This window comes from Zea mays, chromosome 1, assembly GCF_902167145.1.
Source record: "Zea mays cultivar B73 chromosome 1, Zm-B73-REFERENCE-NAM-5.0, whole genome shotgun sequence".
Lineage (NCBI taxonomy): Eukaryota > Viridiplantae > Streptophyta > Magnoliopsida > Poales > Poaceae > Zea > Zea mays.
Genome location: NC_050096.1, coordinates 239,105,987 through 239,126,310, shown reverse-complemented (window position 1 = coordinate 239,126,310; position 20,324 = coordinate 239,105,987). Strand labels below are relative to the sequence as shown.

Below are 20,324 nucleotides of genomic sequence, written 5' to 3'. Positions count from 1 at the left end.
TTGGTGGCGATGTCCATCAGCTCGCTCGCCCTGGTGGGGGTCTTGCGACCCAGTTTGCTAACCAGGTCGCGGCAGGTGGTGCTGGCGAGGAACGCGCCGATGACATCCGAGTCGGTGATGTTGGGCAGCTCGGTGCGCTGCTTCGAGAATCGCCGGATGTAGTCCCGGAGAGACTCTCCCGGCTGCTGTCGGCAGCTTCGGAGGTCCCAGGAATTCCCGGGGCGCACGTACGTGCCCTAGAAATTGCCGGCGAAAGCTTGGACTAGGTCGTCCCAGTCGGAGATCTGCCCCGGAGGCAGGTGCTCCAACCAGGCGCGAGCGGTGTCGGAGAGGAACAGGGGGAGGTTGCGGATGATGAGGTTGTCATCGTCTGTTCCACCCAGTTGGCAGGCCAGACGGTAGTCCGCGAGCCACAGTTCCGGTCTCGTCTCCCCCGAGTACTTTGTAATAGTAGTCGGGGGTCGGAACCGGGTCGGGAACGGCGCCCGTCGTATGGCCCGGCTGAAGGCCTGCGGACCGGGTGGTTCGGGCGAGGGACTCCGATCCTCCCCGCTGTCGTAGCGTCCCCCACGCCTAGGGTGGTAGCCTCGGCGCACCCTCTCGTCAAGGTGGGCCGGACGATCGCGGTGATGGTGCTCGTTGCCGAGGCGTCCCGGGGCCGCAGGCGCTGTGTAGCGCGTGCGCCCGGTGCAGACCGAGGCTTCCCGCATGAATCGGGAAGTCGCGGCACGATGTTTCGAGAGGTACCCCTGCCTCCGGGAGGCGAAGCTCTCGGCCCGCCGGACCGCGGTGCCTTCCAGGAGATCCTTGAGCTCTCCCTGGATTCGCCGCCCCTCGGTGGTTGATGGCTCCGGCATCGTGCGGAGGAGCATTGCTGCTGCAGCCAGGTTCTGGCCGACCCCACTGGATGCGGGTGGCGGCCTGACCCTGACATCGTCGGCGATGCGGTGCTAGAAGCCCTGGGGTAGTTGACGCATTTCTCCGGCCGGAGGTTGGCCCGCCCATGCCTGCCCGACGTCCCGGCGGATTGGCTCAAGCGCTCCGGCTCCCTCGTCGAGCCTGGCCTGCACCCCGCGGATTTGCTCGAGTTATGGGTCGTGACCCCCCGCCGGAACGGGGACCACAGCTAGCTCCCGCGGGATGTCAACGCGAGGTACCGGCCTAGGGAGATCACCGTCCTCCGGCATGCCGAGATGGTTGCCTTCGGAGGGACCCCCTAGATCGACGTGGAAACATTCGCGGCTCGGGCCGCAGTTCTCGTTGCCGAGGCTACGGCTACCGTCGGAACAGTCGGAAAGGCAGTAGTCGCATGCGATCATGAGGTCTCGCATGGCACCGGGGTTGCCAAGTCTGGAGAAATCCCAACAGAAGCTGGGCTCGTCGTCTTCCTCGGACCCAGAGGGCCCGTAGGTCGAGACGTCCGTCAGCCGGTCCCAAGGTGACCGCATACGAAACCCCAGGGGGTTCGGATTCGCCTCTACGAGGGCGTCCGCCAAAGCGGAGCCGCTAGGCGGGTCGAGGCTAAATCCGAAAGGCGTGGGATGGGAGTCGGTTGGTACCTCTTGGTCGACGGGTGGTGATGGGGTCACGTCGAGGACTGACTGCACCGTCGTCTCAGGTACGAGGGTGACACCCAGCAAGCCTTTCGCGAGCGTGCTGGCATCGTCCGTTTGTTCGGGATTGACGCGTCGCGGGGAGACAGCGCTCGTCTTCGTCTCAGGCGCGAGACCGATGCCCGGCGCACCCCCCGTTGGAGTGCTGGCATTGTCGACTCGCTCGACGGCCGATGAGGCGCCGCCTCCTGCTTGGCCTTGGTTGCCCCGCCTCCTCCTCCTCCGTCGACGGGGAAGAGGATGGGGCGAGCTTGAAGGTTGTTCTTCCACCATGCGGGGAAGACGTCGTCGATCCCACCGCCGGCGGGCGGACTGTTGGTCGCCACTGTCGCTGTCGCCCGGCGGTGGAAAGAGTATCATGGCCTTGGTTGCCCCGCCTCCTCCTCCTCCGTCGACGGGGAAGAGGACGGGGCGAGCTCGAAGGTTGTTCTTCCACCACGCGGGGAAGACGTCGTCGATCCCACCGCCGGCGGGCGGACTGTTGGTCGCCACTGTCGCTGTCGCCCGGCAGTGGAAAGAGTATCATGTCGTAGCTGCCATCGAGGGACACGAACTCAAGGCTCCCGAAATGGAGCACCGTCCCGGGCCGGAGAGGTTGCTGGAGACTACCCATCTGGAGCTTGACGGGAAGCTGTTCGTCAACACGCAGCAGGCCCCTACCTGGCGCGCCAACTGTCGGCGTTTCGAGACCGGGGGGTCCCCGAGCCGACGAGTGAAGTGTCGCCGCGTGCCCCAGCCCAGATGGGTCGACGCGAGGCCAAGCGCGAAGGGGGGAAAGCGAGGTGGCCGGAGATGGGCGTGAGAGAGGTGGAAATCCCGCGGCCTTCGTGTTCGTCTCGCGCCCAGGTCGGGTGCGCTTGCAGTAGGGGGTTACAAGCGTCCACACGGGGGAAGGAGCGAGCGGCCTCACGCGAGCGCCCGTCTCGTCCTCGTCCCCGCGCGGCCGACCTTCTCTAAGAGGGCCCTGGTCCTTCCTTTTATAGGCATAAGGAGAGGATCCAGGTGTACAATGGGGGATGTAGCAGAGTGCTACATGTCTAGTGGAGGAGAGCTAGCGCCCTAAGTACACGCCATCGTGGCGGCCGGAGGGATTTTGGCGCCCGGTATGTGATGTCGTGGCCGTCGGAGGAGCGCTAGAGCCTGGAGGAGGGACAGCTGTCGGGGCCGTCGAGTCCTTGCTGACGTCCTCTTGCTTCCGTAAGGGGGCCGAGAGCCGCCATCGTCAGGGAGCGTGCGGGATGCCATCATCGCCTATCTGGCGGAGCGAGCCAGATGGGACGCCGGTCTTGTTCCCCGTAGCCTGAGTCAGCTTGGAGTAGGGTAATGATGGCGCCTCCTGTTGACGTGGCCGGTCCGCGCCCTAGGTTGGGCGATGTGGAGGCTCCTCCGAGGTCGAGGTCGAGTCCGTCTTCCATGGCCGAGGCCGAGTCCGAGCCCCTGGGTTGGGCGAGGCGGAGTTCGTCGTCTTCTGGGGCTGAGCCCAAGTCCGAGCCCTGGGTCGGGTGGAGCGGAGTTCGCCGTCTTCCGGGGCTTAGCCCGAGTCCGAGCCCTGGGTCGGGCGGAGCGGAGTTCGCCGTCTTCCGGGGCTTAGCCCGAGTCCGAGCCCTGGGTCGGGCGGAGCGGAGTTCGCCGTCTTCCGGGGCTTAGCCCGAGTCCGAGCCCTGGGTCGGGCGGAGCGGAGTTCACCGTCTTCTGGGGCTTAGCCCGAGTCCGAGCCCTAGGTCGGGCGGAGCGGAGTTTCCCATGGTGTGCGGCCGGGCCCGACTGCCTGTCAGCCTCACTCTGTCAAGTGGCACCACAGTCGGAGCGGCGCAAGCGGCGCTGTCTTTCTATCAGACTGGTCAGTGGAGCGGCGAAGTGACGGCGGTCACTTCGGCTCTGTCAGCTGAGGGGCGCGCGTCAGGATAAAGGTGTCAGGCCACCTTTGCATTAAATGCTCCTGCGATTTGGTCGGGGTTGCTTCTTGGCGAAGACAGGGCCTCGGGCGAGCCGGGAACGTATTCGCCGCTGGAGGGGGGCCTCGGGCGAGGCGGAGATCCTCCGGGGTCGGCTGCCCTTGTCCGAGGCCGGGCTCGGGCGAGGCGCGATCGAGTCCCTCGAATGGACTGATCCCTGACTTGATCGCACCCATCAGGCCTTTGCAGCTTTATGCTGATGGGGGTTACTAACTGAGAATTAGGAGCCTTGAGGGTACCCCTAATTATGGTCCCCGACACCAGGGTTCATGGATTTTGTTGGTGCAATGCATGATAGCCGAATGCCGCAACATTGCATTATTGATTTCATTTTAGACATTCATGATGGGCCTTAGAACGTTCCAGTTACTGCGCAAGATCTGAAGAACATGTAAGGCATTTTTGTTTTGATTGTGTATAGTTAGATTAACAAATATATTAAACTTTCGGGAAGGTTCTATTTAGTTTACTATATTTTGGTTGTGCAAACTTTGCAGGCAGGCAGCATGGAGATGAGAGAACTACGCTAATGACGTAGCTAAATCCTATATTTCTTTACAACATGCGATAAATAGAATTAACAATTCTTTTGTGACTTCCAGCTTGATAAAGATGGGAAGACAATGAGTATATTTTGGTCACACGCAAGTATGCAAGGGGAGTACGTTGGTTATGGTGATGTTGTCACATTTGATACAGCACACAAAACAAAATGTATGTGATAAACCATTGTGCATGTTTATCGGTGCTAACAACCATCTACATGAGACCGTGGATACATTTAATTTGAACGGGCTTTTAGTGCAGTCAAAACCTGCATGGGATGTGATGGACCGTGAGTTATGCTAATAGGTATGTGTTATGTAAATTAGGTATGATGTGATGACTTCGAATTATAAGTACATTAAACTGTTATGATCATTTGTAGATCAAGATCCTGCAACGCCAGTTACTCTGCGAAAGGTCTTCCAAAATACAATACATAGATTGTGTTTGTGGCATGTTTAGAACAGAGTTATGTCGTTTCTTAATGAATTATGTGCACGATTTTCTGAGAAGGACTTTAAGACAAAGTTCCAATCTATAATACATCATCCTTTAACTCTAAGTGAGTTTGAATCTGCATGGGCAACAATGCTAGAAAAATACAATCTGCATGAAGATGTGACTCTTGGAAAGTTATTGAAATTAGATACCAGTATTTTTAAAAAATGATTTATGTGGGGTGATGGTGTCTACGTAGAGTAGTGAGAACATGAACAAATTAGTGGGAAAAAAATCACATGTAGATGCGAACACGCCTCTGCATGAGTTTGCTAAACAAATGATGAAGATGTTGCATAGCAGGAAGATGAAAGAATCAAATGAGGCATTGATATGCAAGGTATTTCGATTTGGTGTACAATTATCTATGTTATTTGTTGTATCTACTATTGATGGCAACAATTTATAGGGCCCGAGAACAACCGACGCATTATATAGGTTCGAAATCAGGGTGGCAAGCGCATACACTAGAGCTACTATGAATAGATTTGAGAAGTCAATGAAGTATGCCACTGCATACAGAATAGCTGCTGACCCAGATGGTGGTGATAATGATTGGGTCGTACAACACACAAAAGGATCGAACAAAATTGTGTGGGGATAGCACAAATTCAAGGTTGCAGCAGACATAAATGTCGGAGAGTATACATGCGAGTGTAAACATTGGGAACATACATGTTTGATGCTGATATAATTTTGATACGTTAACGTCGTTTATTTTATTATTTTATCATTAGGAATGTATAGTATTAACAAGACATTAAATCTGCTTGGTTAATGCAGGTCTACTATGTGTGCATCTGATAAGGGTCTTCATGCACCTACAGGTAGAAAAGATACCTAAAAATATATATTTCAAAGGTACGCTGTCTCATCTAGACAAGATGTGCCGTTTGAAAGAATTGATAAAAGTTGTTGGGAGAAGGATGGAGTTACCAAATCATATAGACAAAAAATGTTGCTAACAAAAACAATGAAGGTTGTTCGCCATGCATGCTAATATGTCAAAAGCAGGATATGACAAAGCAATAAATGTGTTGAATGAGTTTGTTGGTGTTCTATCTCGTTTGGAGCCAGATATTAGATGTGATGAGTCGTGTGATGTTAGTGACGAGGAGAAAAACCAGGTCATAAGAATGATTATGTTTTTAGTATTGATTTTTATAAAAATGTGAGTAGATATGTATATATGATATAATATTTTTTTATACAGGAAGGAGGCTTAAATAATGATGGGGGGTGGTAGTGGGGGAGGCTGCAGCTAGCGGCAGTCAAAACAGTTCACTTGCAAGAGACAATATGGTATGTAATGGTTCATATATTCATAAAAAACAATAAGACTCTGTTTGGTGGTTCGAGGGACTAAAGATTAATCTCTCCATAGTCCCTCTATTTTAGTCTTATTTAGTTCCTAAATTGCCAAACCGTAGGACTAAAACACGGACTAAACTGGTTTAGTCCATAGTCCCTCAAGATGTGGCTAAAAAAACTAAACCATATTAATTTCATATTTGCTCCTCATTTAGTTCAATTGTACTAAAAACAGGACAATGTTAAAGGCCATTTTAGTCTTCTTATGAGTTATTTAGTATATTCTTACGGATTGTAGTTCCTAGAACAAAACATGTTAGGGACTAAACTTTAGTCTCTAGATTAAAGGAACCAAACCTGGCCTATATATGTGTATATACAAATTTACTCGCTGTTGTTAGTTGAAAACACCGACACATATCTAAACGGATGGATGGATTGGATACACCAATGCATGACATGTGCGTATCTGTACTCCGTACCGGGAGCGCGCGTGGACGTGCGGCAAAACGCACTACGAAAGGGTCTACGGCGCGCGCTGCATGCAGCAATCGACACGAGATACGCCCTCCCCTCGCAGTCCAGCGCCAGCCGCTGGTTTCCCGCGGGAACACGGGCCACGGCGATAGATTTCATTCCCAATCCCATCTACGAGCGCGGGCGTCATCTCGTCGGAGAGAGAGAGAGAGAGAGAGAGAGAGAGAGAGAGAGAGAGAGAGGCTTGGACGACGGAGTGCGATCCAAGCCGAGAGAAGAGGCCCGTGACCGCGAGCGAGGTCGACCGGCGGGCGGGGAGACGACGCATGGCTGGGCGCGATCCATCCGGAGAGCCACGCAAAGGCGAGCGAGACGTGTCCTGGTCGCTTTGTTGTAGTAACTGTGACCAGTAGTGCCGAGCACTCCCGCCCCCTAATAAACCCACGACGACGAAACGACGAGCAGGGGGGTTCTCCCCACGGCGTACAGGGCAAAGTCGCTTTGGTATAGAAAGAAAAGAAAAGAGGAGGAATTAGTTGTAGGCATCTAAATCCCGAGACAAAGATGCACGTGCAGCAAAGCAAAGCTGCTGCAAAAAGAGCCTTTGTGGAGATGGGTATTTCAAACGTGCCGTCCGAAATCGAAAGCGCTGGATTAGACATGGCATGACAGTATGACACCAGTCGTACATGTGTCGTTGTGTCCTGCCAACACGTCATGTCCGTTTTCGTTTTCGTGCTGTGCTAGACCGATGGCACGGCGTGCCTGGTAGGACCTGGCGCTAGAAACTTCTCAAAAGATTGATAAATAAACGTAGATTTCAAGAAACGCGACCTTAGATCAAATAGTTAAACAACATTATTATAAATCATTTGTTTATGATATAAATATTTTTAACATTTTAAATGGTGTACTTCAGTTTTTAGTATATTATTTAATGTTTAAAATCACTTGTAATTAGCGAGAGGACGAAATCAAGCTTAAGCATGTGGGGTTTACAATGCACCAAGGGCCAGACGGATTATTCAGTACTATTAAACAAAATGTAATAAACAAATCAGTCGCAAAAGCAAAAACAAATCAAGATGAGAAATAAATTTGGACGGACAAATCAGCGGCATAAATGAAAAAAACCACGATGCACCATAGCTAAACCGGTGGCCGCTAACCAATGTAAATCAGTGTCAAAGACAAAAAAAAGTATGAAAACATGTCTATCATGGGGCTTGAACCCACAACCATAAGGTTAAAAGCCTTGAGCTCTACCAACTGAGCTGGACAAGTTTTGTGTACATAATAGAGCTCGGCGCCAAGATCTATGGCGCCGAGCTCGGTTCCATGTCGGTGCCACGTCGGTGCCACGACGTCCGTTTGTGCCAGCGTAACACGCACCTCGGCGCCATAGCCTATGGCTCCGAGCTATGTTACCTCGGCGTTATTGGCTATGGCGCCGAGCAAAGGGTCCAAAAATGACATTAAAATTTTTTAAGGTCCGAACGTGAATTTTTTTCCAAAAATGGCTAAAATATAAAAAATTCGGAGCTAGCGGCGAGGAAGTGCGACAGGTTGCGTAGGAGTAGGGACCAGTGGGGGCAGCGCTGGGATGCCCATGCTCGGATCCATGCCAGTGACCTGCGACGAGGAGCGACAGCCTGCAATCGCGACCGCCAGATATTTTGGAGACCATTTGCCACTCTATAACGGACCTACTGGAGCCGATTGCCATGTCAGCAGGTTAGATTAGGGATGGCAAGGCTCCTCATCCCGTTCCCGCTAGGAGAAAAATTCCTCGTCCCCATCCCAACAACACTCACGAGGAAGATTTTTCTCTTATCTTCATCCTCGTTAGAAAATTTATCCCCGTGGAAAATCTGTTCCCGCTAGATGTGATTCTATCGGCCATCTAGGGCTCAACAGTCGGTCTGTTGGCTTTTTAGCAGCCGGCTAACTATATCTTTAAAAAAAGTTCAAAGAAATACTATTTCACAATTAATTTTTAAAAGTATTTTCTAGAGCATATATAATAAGAGACCGTAAGTAGGCTAAATATTAAGGTAGATGTAAGGGTGGTAGTGGACTCTAAACTTCACACTATAAAATTTAATTTAATGATCGGACCGGTTAGAATCGGGCGATATTTATATTCAGCCTCGAACTAAAATTAATCAAGGGCTCAAACAAATTACGAAGAAACATTTAGATCGTTATCTATTACCACCCTTAGGGCTTGTTTAGTTTGATGTTAATTCATATGGATTGAGCTGGATTGAGTTGGTTTACATCATAGCAAGCCAAAAACGACGTCAACACATCCCAATACACTCTAATCCACGAAATGGAAATAACCAAACAAGGTCTTAGATGAATGAGAGAGAAGTGAAGAGAAAAGAGAGTAGAAGTGGGCTATAAACCTATTGCCGACTTAGATATAAGGACCATGAAATTTTATGAGGTGACAAATATGTCATACATTAATATTGAAGAACTAACTATTATATAATTATACAAAGAACCTTACATTTATTAGTCGTCTATATTGTTAATCATGCTCTCAGAAAAAAAAAACTCACGTGGGAGCGTGCGCGCCTCTTTGGCTGTGTCCCAAGTCCCAACCCCGAGGAACCGGGCACTCATAGATAGGCTCATAGGCATGCAGCCTAATATATAAACGCTTTGCTGTCGTTGGTCCCCAAGATTATTGATTTGTCGTCATCGTTTCTTTATAGTACTCGTAATTAACTATGAGCGAAAACGATATGCTCGAGCGCGACGATGCTGTACGCACGTTCCCTCGTCCTAAACTACATTTGCTTCGTCTCGATCTGCTGGTCGGCCGGAGTAGAACTCAAGGCCTTGTTTTGAAACGTAGAGCACGCCCAATGAGGATTGATTTTACATGTACTTTTTTTTATATAAGAAAGAGATCTGGTCTGATCACCGGCATCTGTTAATAAAAAGATGAGAGCTTTACGCAAGATACGCCTAGAATCCAGTTCTAATAGACTATTAGAGTTTAGGGGGAAAGTAAATTATGTACTCCCTATATTCGTAAATATATGACACCGTTAACTTTTTAAAAAACTTTGATCACTCGTTTTATTCAAAAAAACGAGTTATCATTTGTTTTTTTATTTTTTATCACTTAAGATAGTTTACATTTAACTTAAAATTTTACATTTTTGAATAAATATTTTGAATAAGACGAGTGGTCAAAGTTTTTTTAAAAAAAAATCAACGATATCATATATTTGTGAACGGAGGTAGTACTACTACTCAATAGCAACAAGAGCACAGGGTATTGGTTCATTGAATTGATCTTTCAACTTAAAAACTTACATCCTTGCCCCTTCACAGGAATAGTGTGGAGAAGGATCTCGGCTTGGACTGATCTGCGGTCCCTGAGTGGCACCGCCAATCTAGGATCCCTGTATGCTTGACGAAGAAGGCTAAGGAACCTGTGTAGCAAGCAGCCAAGAAAAAGTTTCGATGGCATTCACTTTTACTTTTGGTAGAGCATATGGTTAGGTCAAGAAACAACATTTTTTCAGCAACGACAAAGAACGGCATAACAGGTGAAAGAACTCGTCAGAAGGAAGAATATCTAGCTAGTCTTTAAAGGGCGACTATCGAACAAGCTCTGTACAATTTCATCTTATCCTCTCGCTCTTCAGCAGCAGAAGGCTTGTTCAGTTTTATGGGATTACTAGGAACGTGCCCGTGCGATGCCACGGAACACAAATTGTGACCCTCCAATGGACTTAGGGCCTTAGCGACGGGCGGCGTGAGTACAATAGTGACGGCAAAATATGTGATTATTAAACATAGATACAGAACGATATAAATATGTCTACCCAAATAGATTGAAATAGAATCACACAATTAATTTCTAAAGAGTAAATATATAATGCTTAATCATAAGTAAATATGTTGACACCTTGTACACTAATCTAATCTTTTTTAACAATATTGTTAACTCTCTGTTGTATATTTGCCGGGATGGCATATCTGCACGAATTTTCCTCGTAACTTAACAGTTCGATAATAAAGTTCCTTCGAAGAATCTTTACATCCTACACATAAGACATATATTGTAGTACATCATGCCTTGAGCCTGGAACGTGTATATACCACAATATATGTCTTTGCTACGGTTTTTATATATCATATAAATAGGTATTAAGATATTTATTCAAATATAATTATTGTTTATTTCTAAACACTAAAGTATGTGTGGTCTGATGGTTAGCCCTAAATTTCCGGAGCTATGGGTGTGGGTTGAAGTGCTCGCTCTGCACTTTTTTGTGCGTCCACACAGTCGATGGGTCGTATGCTGAGCAGGCGCAGTAGCTGACTGTGTGGACGCTGGGATCCACATGACAGTAGTTGAGAGGGGTGGGAGAATCAGTCGGAGAGCGTGGGGTGGACCTAGAGTGTCAACGTGTCCACAGGACACAATAACTGAGAGAGGGACGAGAGAACCAGTCAGGACGCGTGGGTGGGCCCTGAGTGTCAGCGTGGAGGGTGAAGTTATGGTAGCACCAAGTGTCCACATTAGGTTCTTAATAGAGTAGTATGGATTTGAGTGCTTACTTACTTTGCATTATTTTTGTACAGTGTGGTAGCGGATGTTGAAGCAAACAATTCCTTTGATAATACTCTAGGACAACAAAGCACCCTTATTCATGCAGCCCACGGCAAGCTTTTTTTGCAAGTAAAAAAAGGTCGCAAACAGAGGGACAAGAGAGAGGCTCTAGCCGGGTAGCCCACCGAAGCAAGCAAAAGCCACTGGTGGATGGATTGAGAAATGACATGTTATTTTCTTATCATCTCCATGAGCCATAAATCCCTAATCCAACATTTTTCAAATCTCAAAATTCTCTGCTATGCAGAGCTTCTTATAGTAGCTAGCACCTCTCTCGAACCTCTTATTATTACTGTTCCCCCCGAACCACCAAACTGGATTTCTTTGCTGCTCCTCAATCTCCACCGAACCAAAGAACCAATATATCACCGGATCCAAAATGAACAGACCTAACACTGATGCTAACGCTACTGCTGTCTTTCTAACTCTACTGCTAATACACTACCAAACAAAAGGTACTCGAAACTATATTTTTAATTATTAGGAATGTAGCTGGAGGCTGGAGCGACGACCACACGAAGGCTGTCGCCGGAATCTTGGTGGTGGTTCCCTTCGTCCTCCAGTCGGCGGCGACCTCACTCAAGAACTGTGGCACAGTGCCTGCGAGGCAGCCCGATGCTTCTGGCTCGCAAGCATGGCGTTGCTCCGACTAATCAAGGCCCCTGCAGCGGATGATGGTAAACATTAGCAATTATTTCATTTCGGCACAGGGTACGCTTAGAATAGAACAAAGTCGCGGAGCACATACTCGTACTCCACAGCCGCCTCGGCCTCCTGGATCTAGATGAGGCGGGTGTTCCTTCTTAGAGTCGACAGTTCGACACGGGTGCCTCCGCCTCGACTGCCGCACGAGCACGCGCTACGGCGCCTTCTCAAGGTCGTCACAGGAGAGCGGGTGCGAGAGCGATAAGATGGTGGAGGATAAAGACGGCGACGACGGGGGATAGACTCTATGCATGCGACGAGGCGACGACCGGCTTGGTAATGGTAGGGGAAGGAGGGAGCCTGAGCAGGTAGGAGGGCTGCCGCGGTGGGACGGTAATCGCGCCGAGCGCCGTCTGTCTCTCGTGGGAAAGAAGCGGAGCATGGGGAGGACGACGGGTATCGCGGCGGGGGCTGGGGCAGCGCGAGGTGAGGGGGCGCCGGGGTCCGGGGCGGGCGGTTGCGCGGGGAAGGATGCGGATGCACGCTGCGCGGGGGCGGCTGCGGTAGCGGGATCGGACGGTGGGGATGGACGCAATCGGACGATCGGGATAGAGGCGGGGGCACGGTTGTGCCTGGTCTACACTATCGTCTTAAGGATTAGTGGAGATATGTGGTATGCTATTTGTGATGTTTTTGTTTAGTTATTTTTTTATCATCAAACGGGTGCCTAATCCAGCAAGCGCGGATTTAAAAGTCCACGCGTTAGGCATTATGAGTGGGGACAATATTCAGTGCACGTAAAAAGTTTGTGCACGTGTAGAATCTTGACCTTACATCCTTGGTTGGTTCGTTTAATAGACCCCCCCCCTGATATCGTGCACCGTTAGATCTGATTTGAGAAGGTAGTATTCTATATATATACACATGTACATGTACATAAGATACCATCTTTATAAATACAGAATAACTTAATATAAACATAGACAGGTATTTATTCACCCGCACTACAACCACTCGTTGACATCTCTAGAGCCACGCGGAGCATGAGACGACTACGGATATGTTGTCTGCTTCAAAGGCCAGCCCAGCCCAACCAAATGCCCGAAATCTGACGCTGGGAGCACGCGCAGTACGAGACAAGGTTGCCTGAGTTTAAAAACTAAACAAATCCTACGTAGCTTAAACTAAACAAAAGATAAAACCAAGACAAAGCCTCCCACATATCCCACAAATACAAAAAAATCTTTTCCGAACCCGCAACCGCAAATGCCCACGAATGCGAAAAGGCTATTTCAAACACGCAACCGCAAGATGGTCACCATTGCATCAGACACGCCTTTGTGTACGGAGAATACATGCAGAACCAGAATTATTCTTGCGCCACGTTAAAACAGACGGGCGTTGTCTCAGGTCTCGGAATGCATCACTAAACATGTAGTAGCATATATACACACATCGCCGGCCGCATAAACACACAAATTACGCGTTTGCCTCTAGACGGGTAGCTGCCAGACCATATCCCTAGGCCGACTCTGCGAAGCCAACCCTCAGCTTGCCATAATCGAAGACGGTGTGGTAGACTCCCATGAAAACATCACCCAAGATCCTGGAATTGCAATTAGTCCAAACGTTATGCGCAAAGATTTTAGATTCGTGCGAGCCAGGACCAGAAGCTTAGCGGTGCACGGTTTAACCAGAGAGGGCCACGGGGTGGTGGGATATCCATAGCTGTGAATCCGCTGATGCACTGGGCAGCCTGTCCTTCACCAACCTTCAGAATGTACTGCATAACCAAAAGAGAGAATCAAGTTCAGATACTGCAACAAGATGGCGTGTGGGGTGTGGTTGGGCTAATAAGGATCAAGGGCCAAGAGTGTGATAGTGGAGAGGGGATCACACCTGCTCTGGTTTCAGCTTGAACTTCTTGCCTCCAATGGTGAACGCAATGTCAGGCATGGACGCAAGACTGCCACAGTCCACGGCTGATTCTCCCATCGGACTCGGAAGACGCTCGCAAAGCTATCATAGTGAAATAGTTAAGCAAAGCAGCATGCTAAATGGTACAGAAACGCCTCTGTGCTCTAGGTCAGTTAAGCTCGCCTGATTAATGTAGTTCAGGATGAGCTCCTGCGTCTTGTTCTGGGCAAGTTGGTTCTGCATCCATACCACAGCCATCTCACAGGCATTGCACATTGGATCACTCTTGAGACCACCATTTGATTTCCCAGCTTCATCATCCACTACGCTCCGAATTCCAGCACTGTGTTTGTATAGCATATAGCAAAGAAACAAATGAGGTACAGGGACACCATAATATAAGACAGGATTGCCCAGATGGTTATCGTTATCATGAGTTCATGGCAGGCTATGTCACACTACAGACATTGTTTACAATACTCACCTGACACCATGAGTGCCATCAAAAGTGCACAGACCAACCTGAGAACAGATCTTCGCTGGTTGTGTCTGCAAAATAACCCAATAGCAAGTTGAGTTACCGCAGAGCTTCAAGAGCAATTGATCAAACCAGCAATCAGAAAAACAAATCCATGGTTTGGAATATACAAACCTCAGCTAGCAAAAGATCTAGGATCTGCTGTCCATATTGAGAAACAACAGTCTTGCACTCCTGGCTGACTACACCAGCAGCACCAATCTTTTCATTGATTTCAGTAATTATGGCCTGCATTGAACATATTAACTTGTAAGCATCAGAGCAAAACAGGGTGCAACACAAAATGCAAAGCAATGCAAAGCAGGGAATGGTAATCAGACTCAGGTCACCACCTAGATATTTTTAAGTGAGCACCACAGGATTGAACACAAAATACAGAAAAAGGAGAGTGATGATCATATATGTTCAGACCACCACACACCATCTAGGCAAATATCAAAAGTAGGGTAAAGTGTCCAGGAGGCAACCCAGTATATCTAACTGGGTCTAATTTCCAAACTGTCTATCAAGGTCTTAAGCACCTGACAATCGATTTGTCAACACAAGGGCATGATATGATGATACAGTAATAGAAGTAGCAAGGGGGCATTTTTAGGCAGACACGATAGCATCAACTACATTTTTCATTCAACGAAGATAAGGGTCATTCGGAAAAGGTTTTATTATATACGTAAAATATCACCAAAGACACAAAAAAAAACTAAGCACCTGCTTCAATCTCAAATGCCGATAAAAAACAGAGCTCAAAACTTACTATGGGGCCAGCAAGCAAGGAAGTTCCAGAATCTGCGATGGCTGCACAGCCGCCGGCACAAAACCCTGATAATGATAGATGCCACATTTAGTTATATTTCTCATTGACATGAGATTAGATAACAAAAGATATAAACATTACAGTACCAGTGGACTTTCCATCAACCAGTACATCACCCATGTTGAACTACATCAACAAATTGTACACTTTAAACCGATATATACATTCGAAAAACAAAGTTATTAGAGAATACAAGAAACAAAAACCAACCTGCCAGTATCCCTTCCGAGTGACTGGGACAAACGTGTGATCACCCTTGTAGTGGCTAGAATCCATTCCACCAAATACAATTTCACCACCTTCTCCTTCATCAGCATGTCGGTTAAACCAGAAAGAGAAAACAGGGTCGCTGATGAGACCTTGTTTCACCATGTTATACCTGCAATTTGTTTGTTATTAGGGACCAGATGTGCGAAGTAAATTACATATCCCGAAGTACAAACCAATATGTAACAAAGTTCTACAATATCATAATCATATATCTTACTATTCTTGCTAGAGACAACACAATTTACAATCTAACTACATAGCATGGGAACACATAAGATACCCCAGAAAACTCTCTTTACAGATGTAAGCAATTAAACATAAAAAACTGGGAATAAGAACTCCTAATGCAGAAAGATGACCTTCCATTTTACACAATGATAGCCAGGAAATATGTAGCATGCTGCCATTGATGTAGATACCATGTGCTATGATATGAACAACTAAACCACTACAACCTTGAGTTTTAGTGTCCGAGAAAAAAATACCTAGGTTTCTGAAAGAATCTAAACAGCAGCTAAAGATAGATGCAAATGGCTTTTACTGTAATTGAAAGAGAAGTGTGAGCAAACAATCTGAACTTTGAAGTCCACGAGCTTACCACACTGGTAAATGCCTGTGCGTTGCAACGGAAACATGTCCTGAACGCTGCAGGGGCTCCCCATGATAAACTGATCATAGTCTTGTGGCGAGGCTGGTACAAGAAGTCATATCCAAACAAGGGACTGTGACCTGGCTTTTCCCAACTGCATGTAGCAAAGGCTTAATAATTAATCAAGATACTGAGATCAGCATAGTGAATCTGTCTTCACATGTCAAGCAATTTGCCATACATATGCAGCTATTTCAGAGCACATTACTTAAACTACACCCATTATACACATCTTGATCGTGTGCTTTTATGTTATTTTTGACGTGGCAAACTGTATAACAACATGACGCTTCCCTTGCCACCTCGGTTTCGAGGGATGCATCAAGATCACTAATGCAAAACAGAAATATGTTTTTTGTTTGCTTGAATTCAGTCAAACAAACTGAGAAAGACGTGGATCTGATTGTTTCATTATGTCATAATAATTATCACGCCTCTGAAGAACGTTTGAAAGAAATGATGGACAAGTCTCACAAGGCAATAGAAGACGTTTCAGCATCAAAGCACTAAGTGCTTCAGAGTGCAAAACAGAAAATTTGGATAAATAGGCACATGCATGGAACCCTTCCTCGCATGTTTTGTGCATGCAAACCTACTTTTGGTTATGCTGCATACTTAAATTAGCTGAATTGTTATGTCATTGTTCTATTGCAGGTGACCTGATGTAATGCAAAGGTCTGATTGTTATGGACTTAAAAATGTGAGGAAGGTTTGCATGCAATAAAATCACTTGATGTTAAATAGAAATCTCTTATCTCTTTTGTTTTGCTCGCTCGCTGTTTATCCACATGTCCATGTGATGATGATGAGATCTAGATGTCTAAATAATTTCCATGCTTTATTGGGTTAAATTTCACTATATATGTATCTCTGTAGAATAAATATCGCTAAACATTTAGTCTGCATATTGTATTGGCTGTTCATTCCAACAGCATAAAAATGTAGCTCATATCACAGTTAACCGTGTCAAAGTATAGGCTGATCTGTTGTTTCTTTTTTTGTTTATAGGTGAGTGCCCGTGCGTTACAACGGGAACATATATCACGATAATTGAACCATAACGTCGATGCTATATCATGAATCGCATATGATCCATGAGCCAATATACGAATAGGTGTGTGTACACTTGGTGTAGAAGCCCCTACATAGAGCTTCGAAACAAATACATGTACATGTCACTGCATTCAGTTCTAAGCATTGAAGAATCTCTTGCAGGAAAGTGATAGAGAAAAGAAACAGTTAGATAGTTTTCTGCATCAAAGATATGACAAACACCAAGCAAATGGGTGCCCAATTTTTGGATTGTTTGAGATATTGATCACAGACTTACAGGCCATTTAAAGGGTGAGGATCTTGCTAAACAGTATAATCACAGTAAGCACATGAACAAAACCTCATGTCTTCCACAGAGGACAGCCAGGTGAGTGAAACAATTTAGGAGCAGAGAATTGGGGGGGGGGGGTAGGAGCATACCAGACCTGGCGACGCGTCTGAGTCGTCCACGCGTTCCTCCTCGCTCGCTGGCAATACTTTATGAATCAACACACCCAAGCAAGATTTTCAGTTGTTCAAGCAGAGCAACAACAATATGTGTCCTGTGAAAAATACAAATATAGTAATTTAGAGCACACAGATACACCAATAGATGATCTACCCAAATAGTTTGTTTAATTTAAAGGCCAAAATGAAGCACATCAAAGAGCAAAATACAATTTCATCAACATATCACTAAGCTATTTGTAGTTGGCATCTGCGTTTTTAGTCTGCATAATCAAAGTAAGCACACCCTGCAGAGTATAGTAGTTGGTCTGTGAAGACTAATGAAATTAGTCATAGGACACTTGAAGGTTGAGGATTATTATTAAAATCACAGTAATCCCCCCTGCAGCTATTGATCACAGACTTACAATCCATTTAAACGGTGAGGATCTAGCTAAACAGTATAATCAAAGTAAGCACATGAACAGAACCTCATGTCTTCCATAGAGGACAGGCAGGTGAGGGAAACAATTTAGGATCAGAGAATTGGGGGGTAGGAGCAGACCAGACGTGGCGGTGCGTCTGAGTCCTCGCGTTCCTCCTCGCTCGCCGGCAAGGTTGTCCTCCACGCGCAGCAGAGACTGGGGTAGGGAGGAGCAGTGAGCAAGAGAAGCAAGCACATGGAAAGAAAAACAGTTAGAGCAGTATCCGATGACTCGCAAACGCAGTGCGACCAACCTGCTTGCGGTGGCGCCCACAGTCCCGGCTTGCGGTGGCGTGCACAGTCCGCAAGCGATAAGCACCCCTCACCGACGCCGATGGAGGAAGGGAGGAGGGGAGGTTGTGGATGGCGAGGTCCTCCGGTTCCTGCTCCTTCTCGGCTGATGCTCGACCGAGACAGGTCGCCGACGCCACGCTGATGGAGGAAGGGAGTAGGGGAGGTGGTGGACGGCGAGGTCCTCCGGCTCCTGATGAAGGAAGGAGGAAGGGGCGCTTGCGGTTGCGGATGTCTCTGGCGTCGGCAAAGTGCGGGAGGGGAACTCCAGCGCATTCAAGGTGGAGAAGTGGAGATCGTGGAGAGGGAAGCCGCGGGAGTGGAGCTGTGCGAGCGGTTGGGCGCGACGTCGCGGAAGGCGGAGGTTACCGAAGAATGAAGGGAGACAGCTGGCGTCCGTCGCTGGAGTATGGGCTGCTCCAAACATAGCTGGAGTATGGGCCGCACCAAACATTCAGCCCAGGACACCGGTACTGTTGTGTTGTTTTCTTTACAGATATGGTTAGTACCATACCGGCTAGTAAAGTAGGCATAGTGCGGCTTATAAGCGTTGGCCCTTGCCATATGAGCAAGAGATTGGTTGTTGCATTGTGTTGCGCATGGTGGCTGAAATGGCCAGGGTTTGATCCTCGCGGCCCCGCTTATTTTTGCTGGGCGGGAATTCGCAGGCGCGTTGGGCGAGAATTTTGGAGATTTTCGCAGGGCGCGTTGGGCGGGAGTTCGGGTGGCAGAACCAAAAGTGGCAGGCTACTATTGCTAACTTAATAAGTAGTAGAGATTTGTAAGAATAATTGTGAAGGAATCAATGAGAGTTAGCTGGAAGACATTGCCATGGCGTTAGCACAATCATATACTTACTACCATTCTCATCTGATTTAGGCCACCGTTTGTATCAACGATCAGGTTACCAACAGTTGCACTATTTTCCCCTGGATTAAGCATGTCCTAGTTAAGAAAGTGTAGCTGAATCTGAATCTAAAAGGAAACAGAGCAAAAGATGAGTGGTAGGAAATTACTGCGGTGATTCTTCAGCCGTTCAATGCACTAATGCTTCTCTGTGTAATTGACGATGTACTTCAACAACCGATATCCTATGACTAATGCTTCCATGTACAATTGTGCAGAAAAAATTGTAACATGCTAGGATGGATTATAAAACGTGGGAGATGATAAGTTGCTCTAATATTATACGACCGAAGCAAAGCATACATCAATTAAAGAGTATCCTAGGATCGAAATCTAGTGCATTAGTAAGGATGTCACCAGTTCATATCAACCATGGAAGTGAAAATGTTCAAGTGAAACCATACATGACCTGGCTAGCGAGCTCATCAAAACACATGCCACCAGGACAGAGGCAGAGACAATAAGTATTTCAAGTTCTCCAAGGGTATAAAATCTCATGCAGAGATCAACTGAACGTGACCTAGCCCAACAATCGTCAAAATAAATATAAAAAGACAGGATACCAGGAGTATGAATTTGGCAACAAAGATAGCAGAGACAATATGAATTTGGCAACGGAGATTACAAAATGACACCAGGACCAATCCCTTGCTTTATAGCTGTCATACAGATTAGAGGCTGATCAACAGTAATGGAGGAACCGAACAACGAACAGATAGAGACCAACCTTTTTTTTACTTTGTGGCGTAATTGAGGAAAGAAATATAGGAAGAAAAAATAAATTGAAGGAAACTTACATAGAACCATGCAGAAATATCTATCGCCTCCACTGCGTTTACCAGCGCACAATCATCATGAGGGGAAGCTAACCTTCATGCGATGATGGCGCGTCAACCAGCAAGGGAAGCAAAGGCAGTGGAGGCTTTAGAGTTTCTTAGTTGTCACCATCTTCATTTTTCTTAGCCGCCACCTACCTGATCTAACACCAGCGATTAATAGATTAGAAAGTTAAAAACAGTTGAGAGGAAATTGAATAACCCTACATACTCTTTATCCAACGGAATGGTTGGGACTTCAGAGTCTGATATTGCTATGCTGCACTGTGCATTCTAGTTAGCTAAAGAACATTGACAATTCTAATGCGATGTTTTTCTGTTTTAGGTCCAGAAAAGATTGTTCCAACTAACAGTTGCTGGGAAAGTAATATCATAAATTGGTGTATCCTCTAAATTAGCGAGCTTCACTGGTTCTATGTCGGGGAAACAGGGGTTGCTGCAATGTTACTGGAT

General features: G+C 47.1%; 1 protein-coding gene across 1 annotated transcript; it reads right to left on the bottom strand.

The window, feature by feature from the left end:
- Window positions 1-12,962: 12,962 nt before the first annotated feature.
- Window positions 12,963-15,346, bottom strand: LOC103643478 (aspartic proteinase oryzasin-1; the record flags this gene model as incomplete). Its single annotated transcript, XM_008666671.3, has 9 exons — window positions 12,963-13,293; window positions 13,382-13,470; window positions 13,587-13,706; window positions 13,788-13,947; window positions 14,089-14,153; window positions 14,257-14,370; window positions 14,897-14,961; window positions 15,043-15,082; window positions 15,167-15,346. Coding segments are annotated over 9 exons (918 nt in total), but the record flags the coding sequence as incomplete, so codon positions are not given.
- Window positions 15,347-20,324: the final 4,978 nt, after the last annotated feature.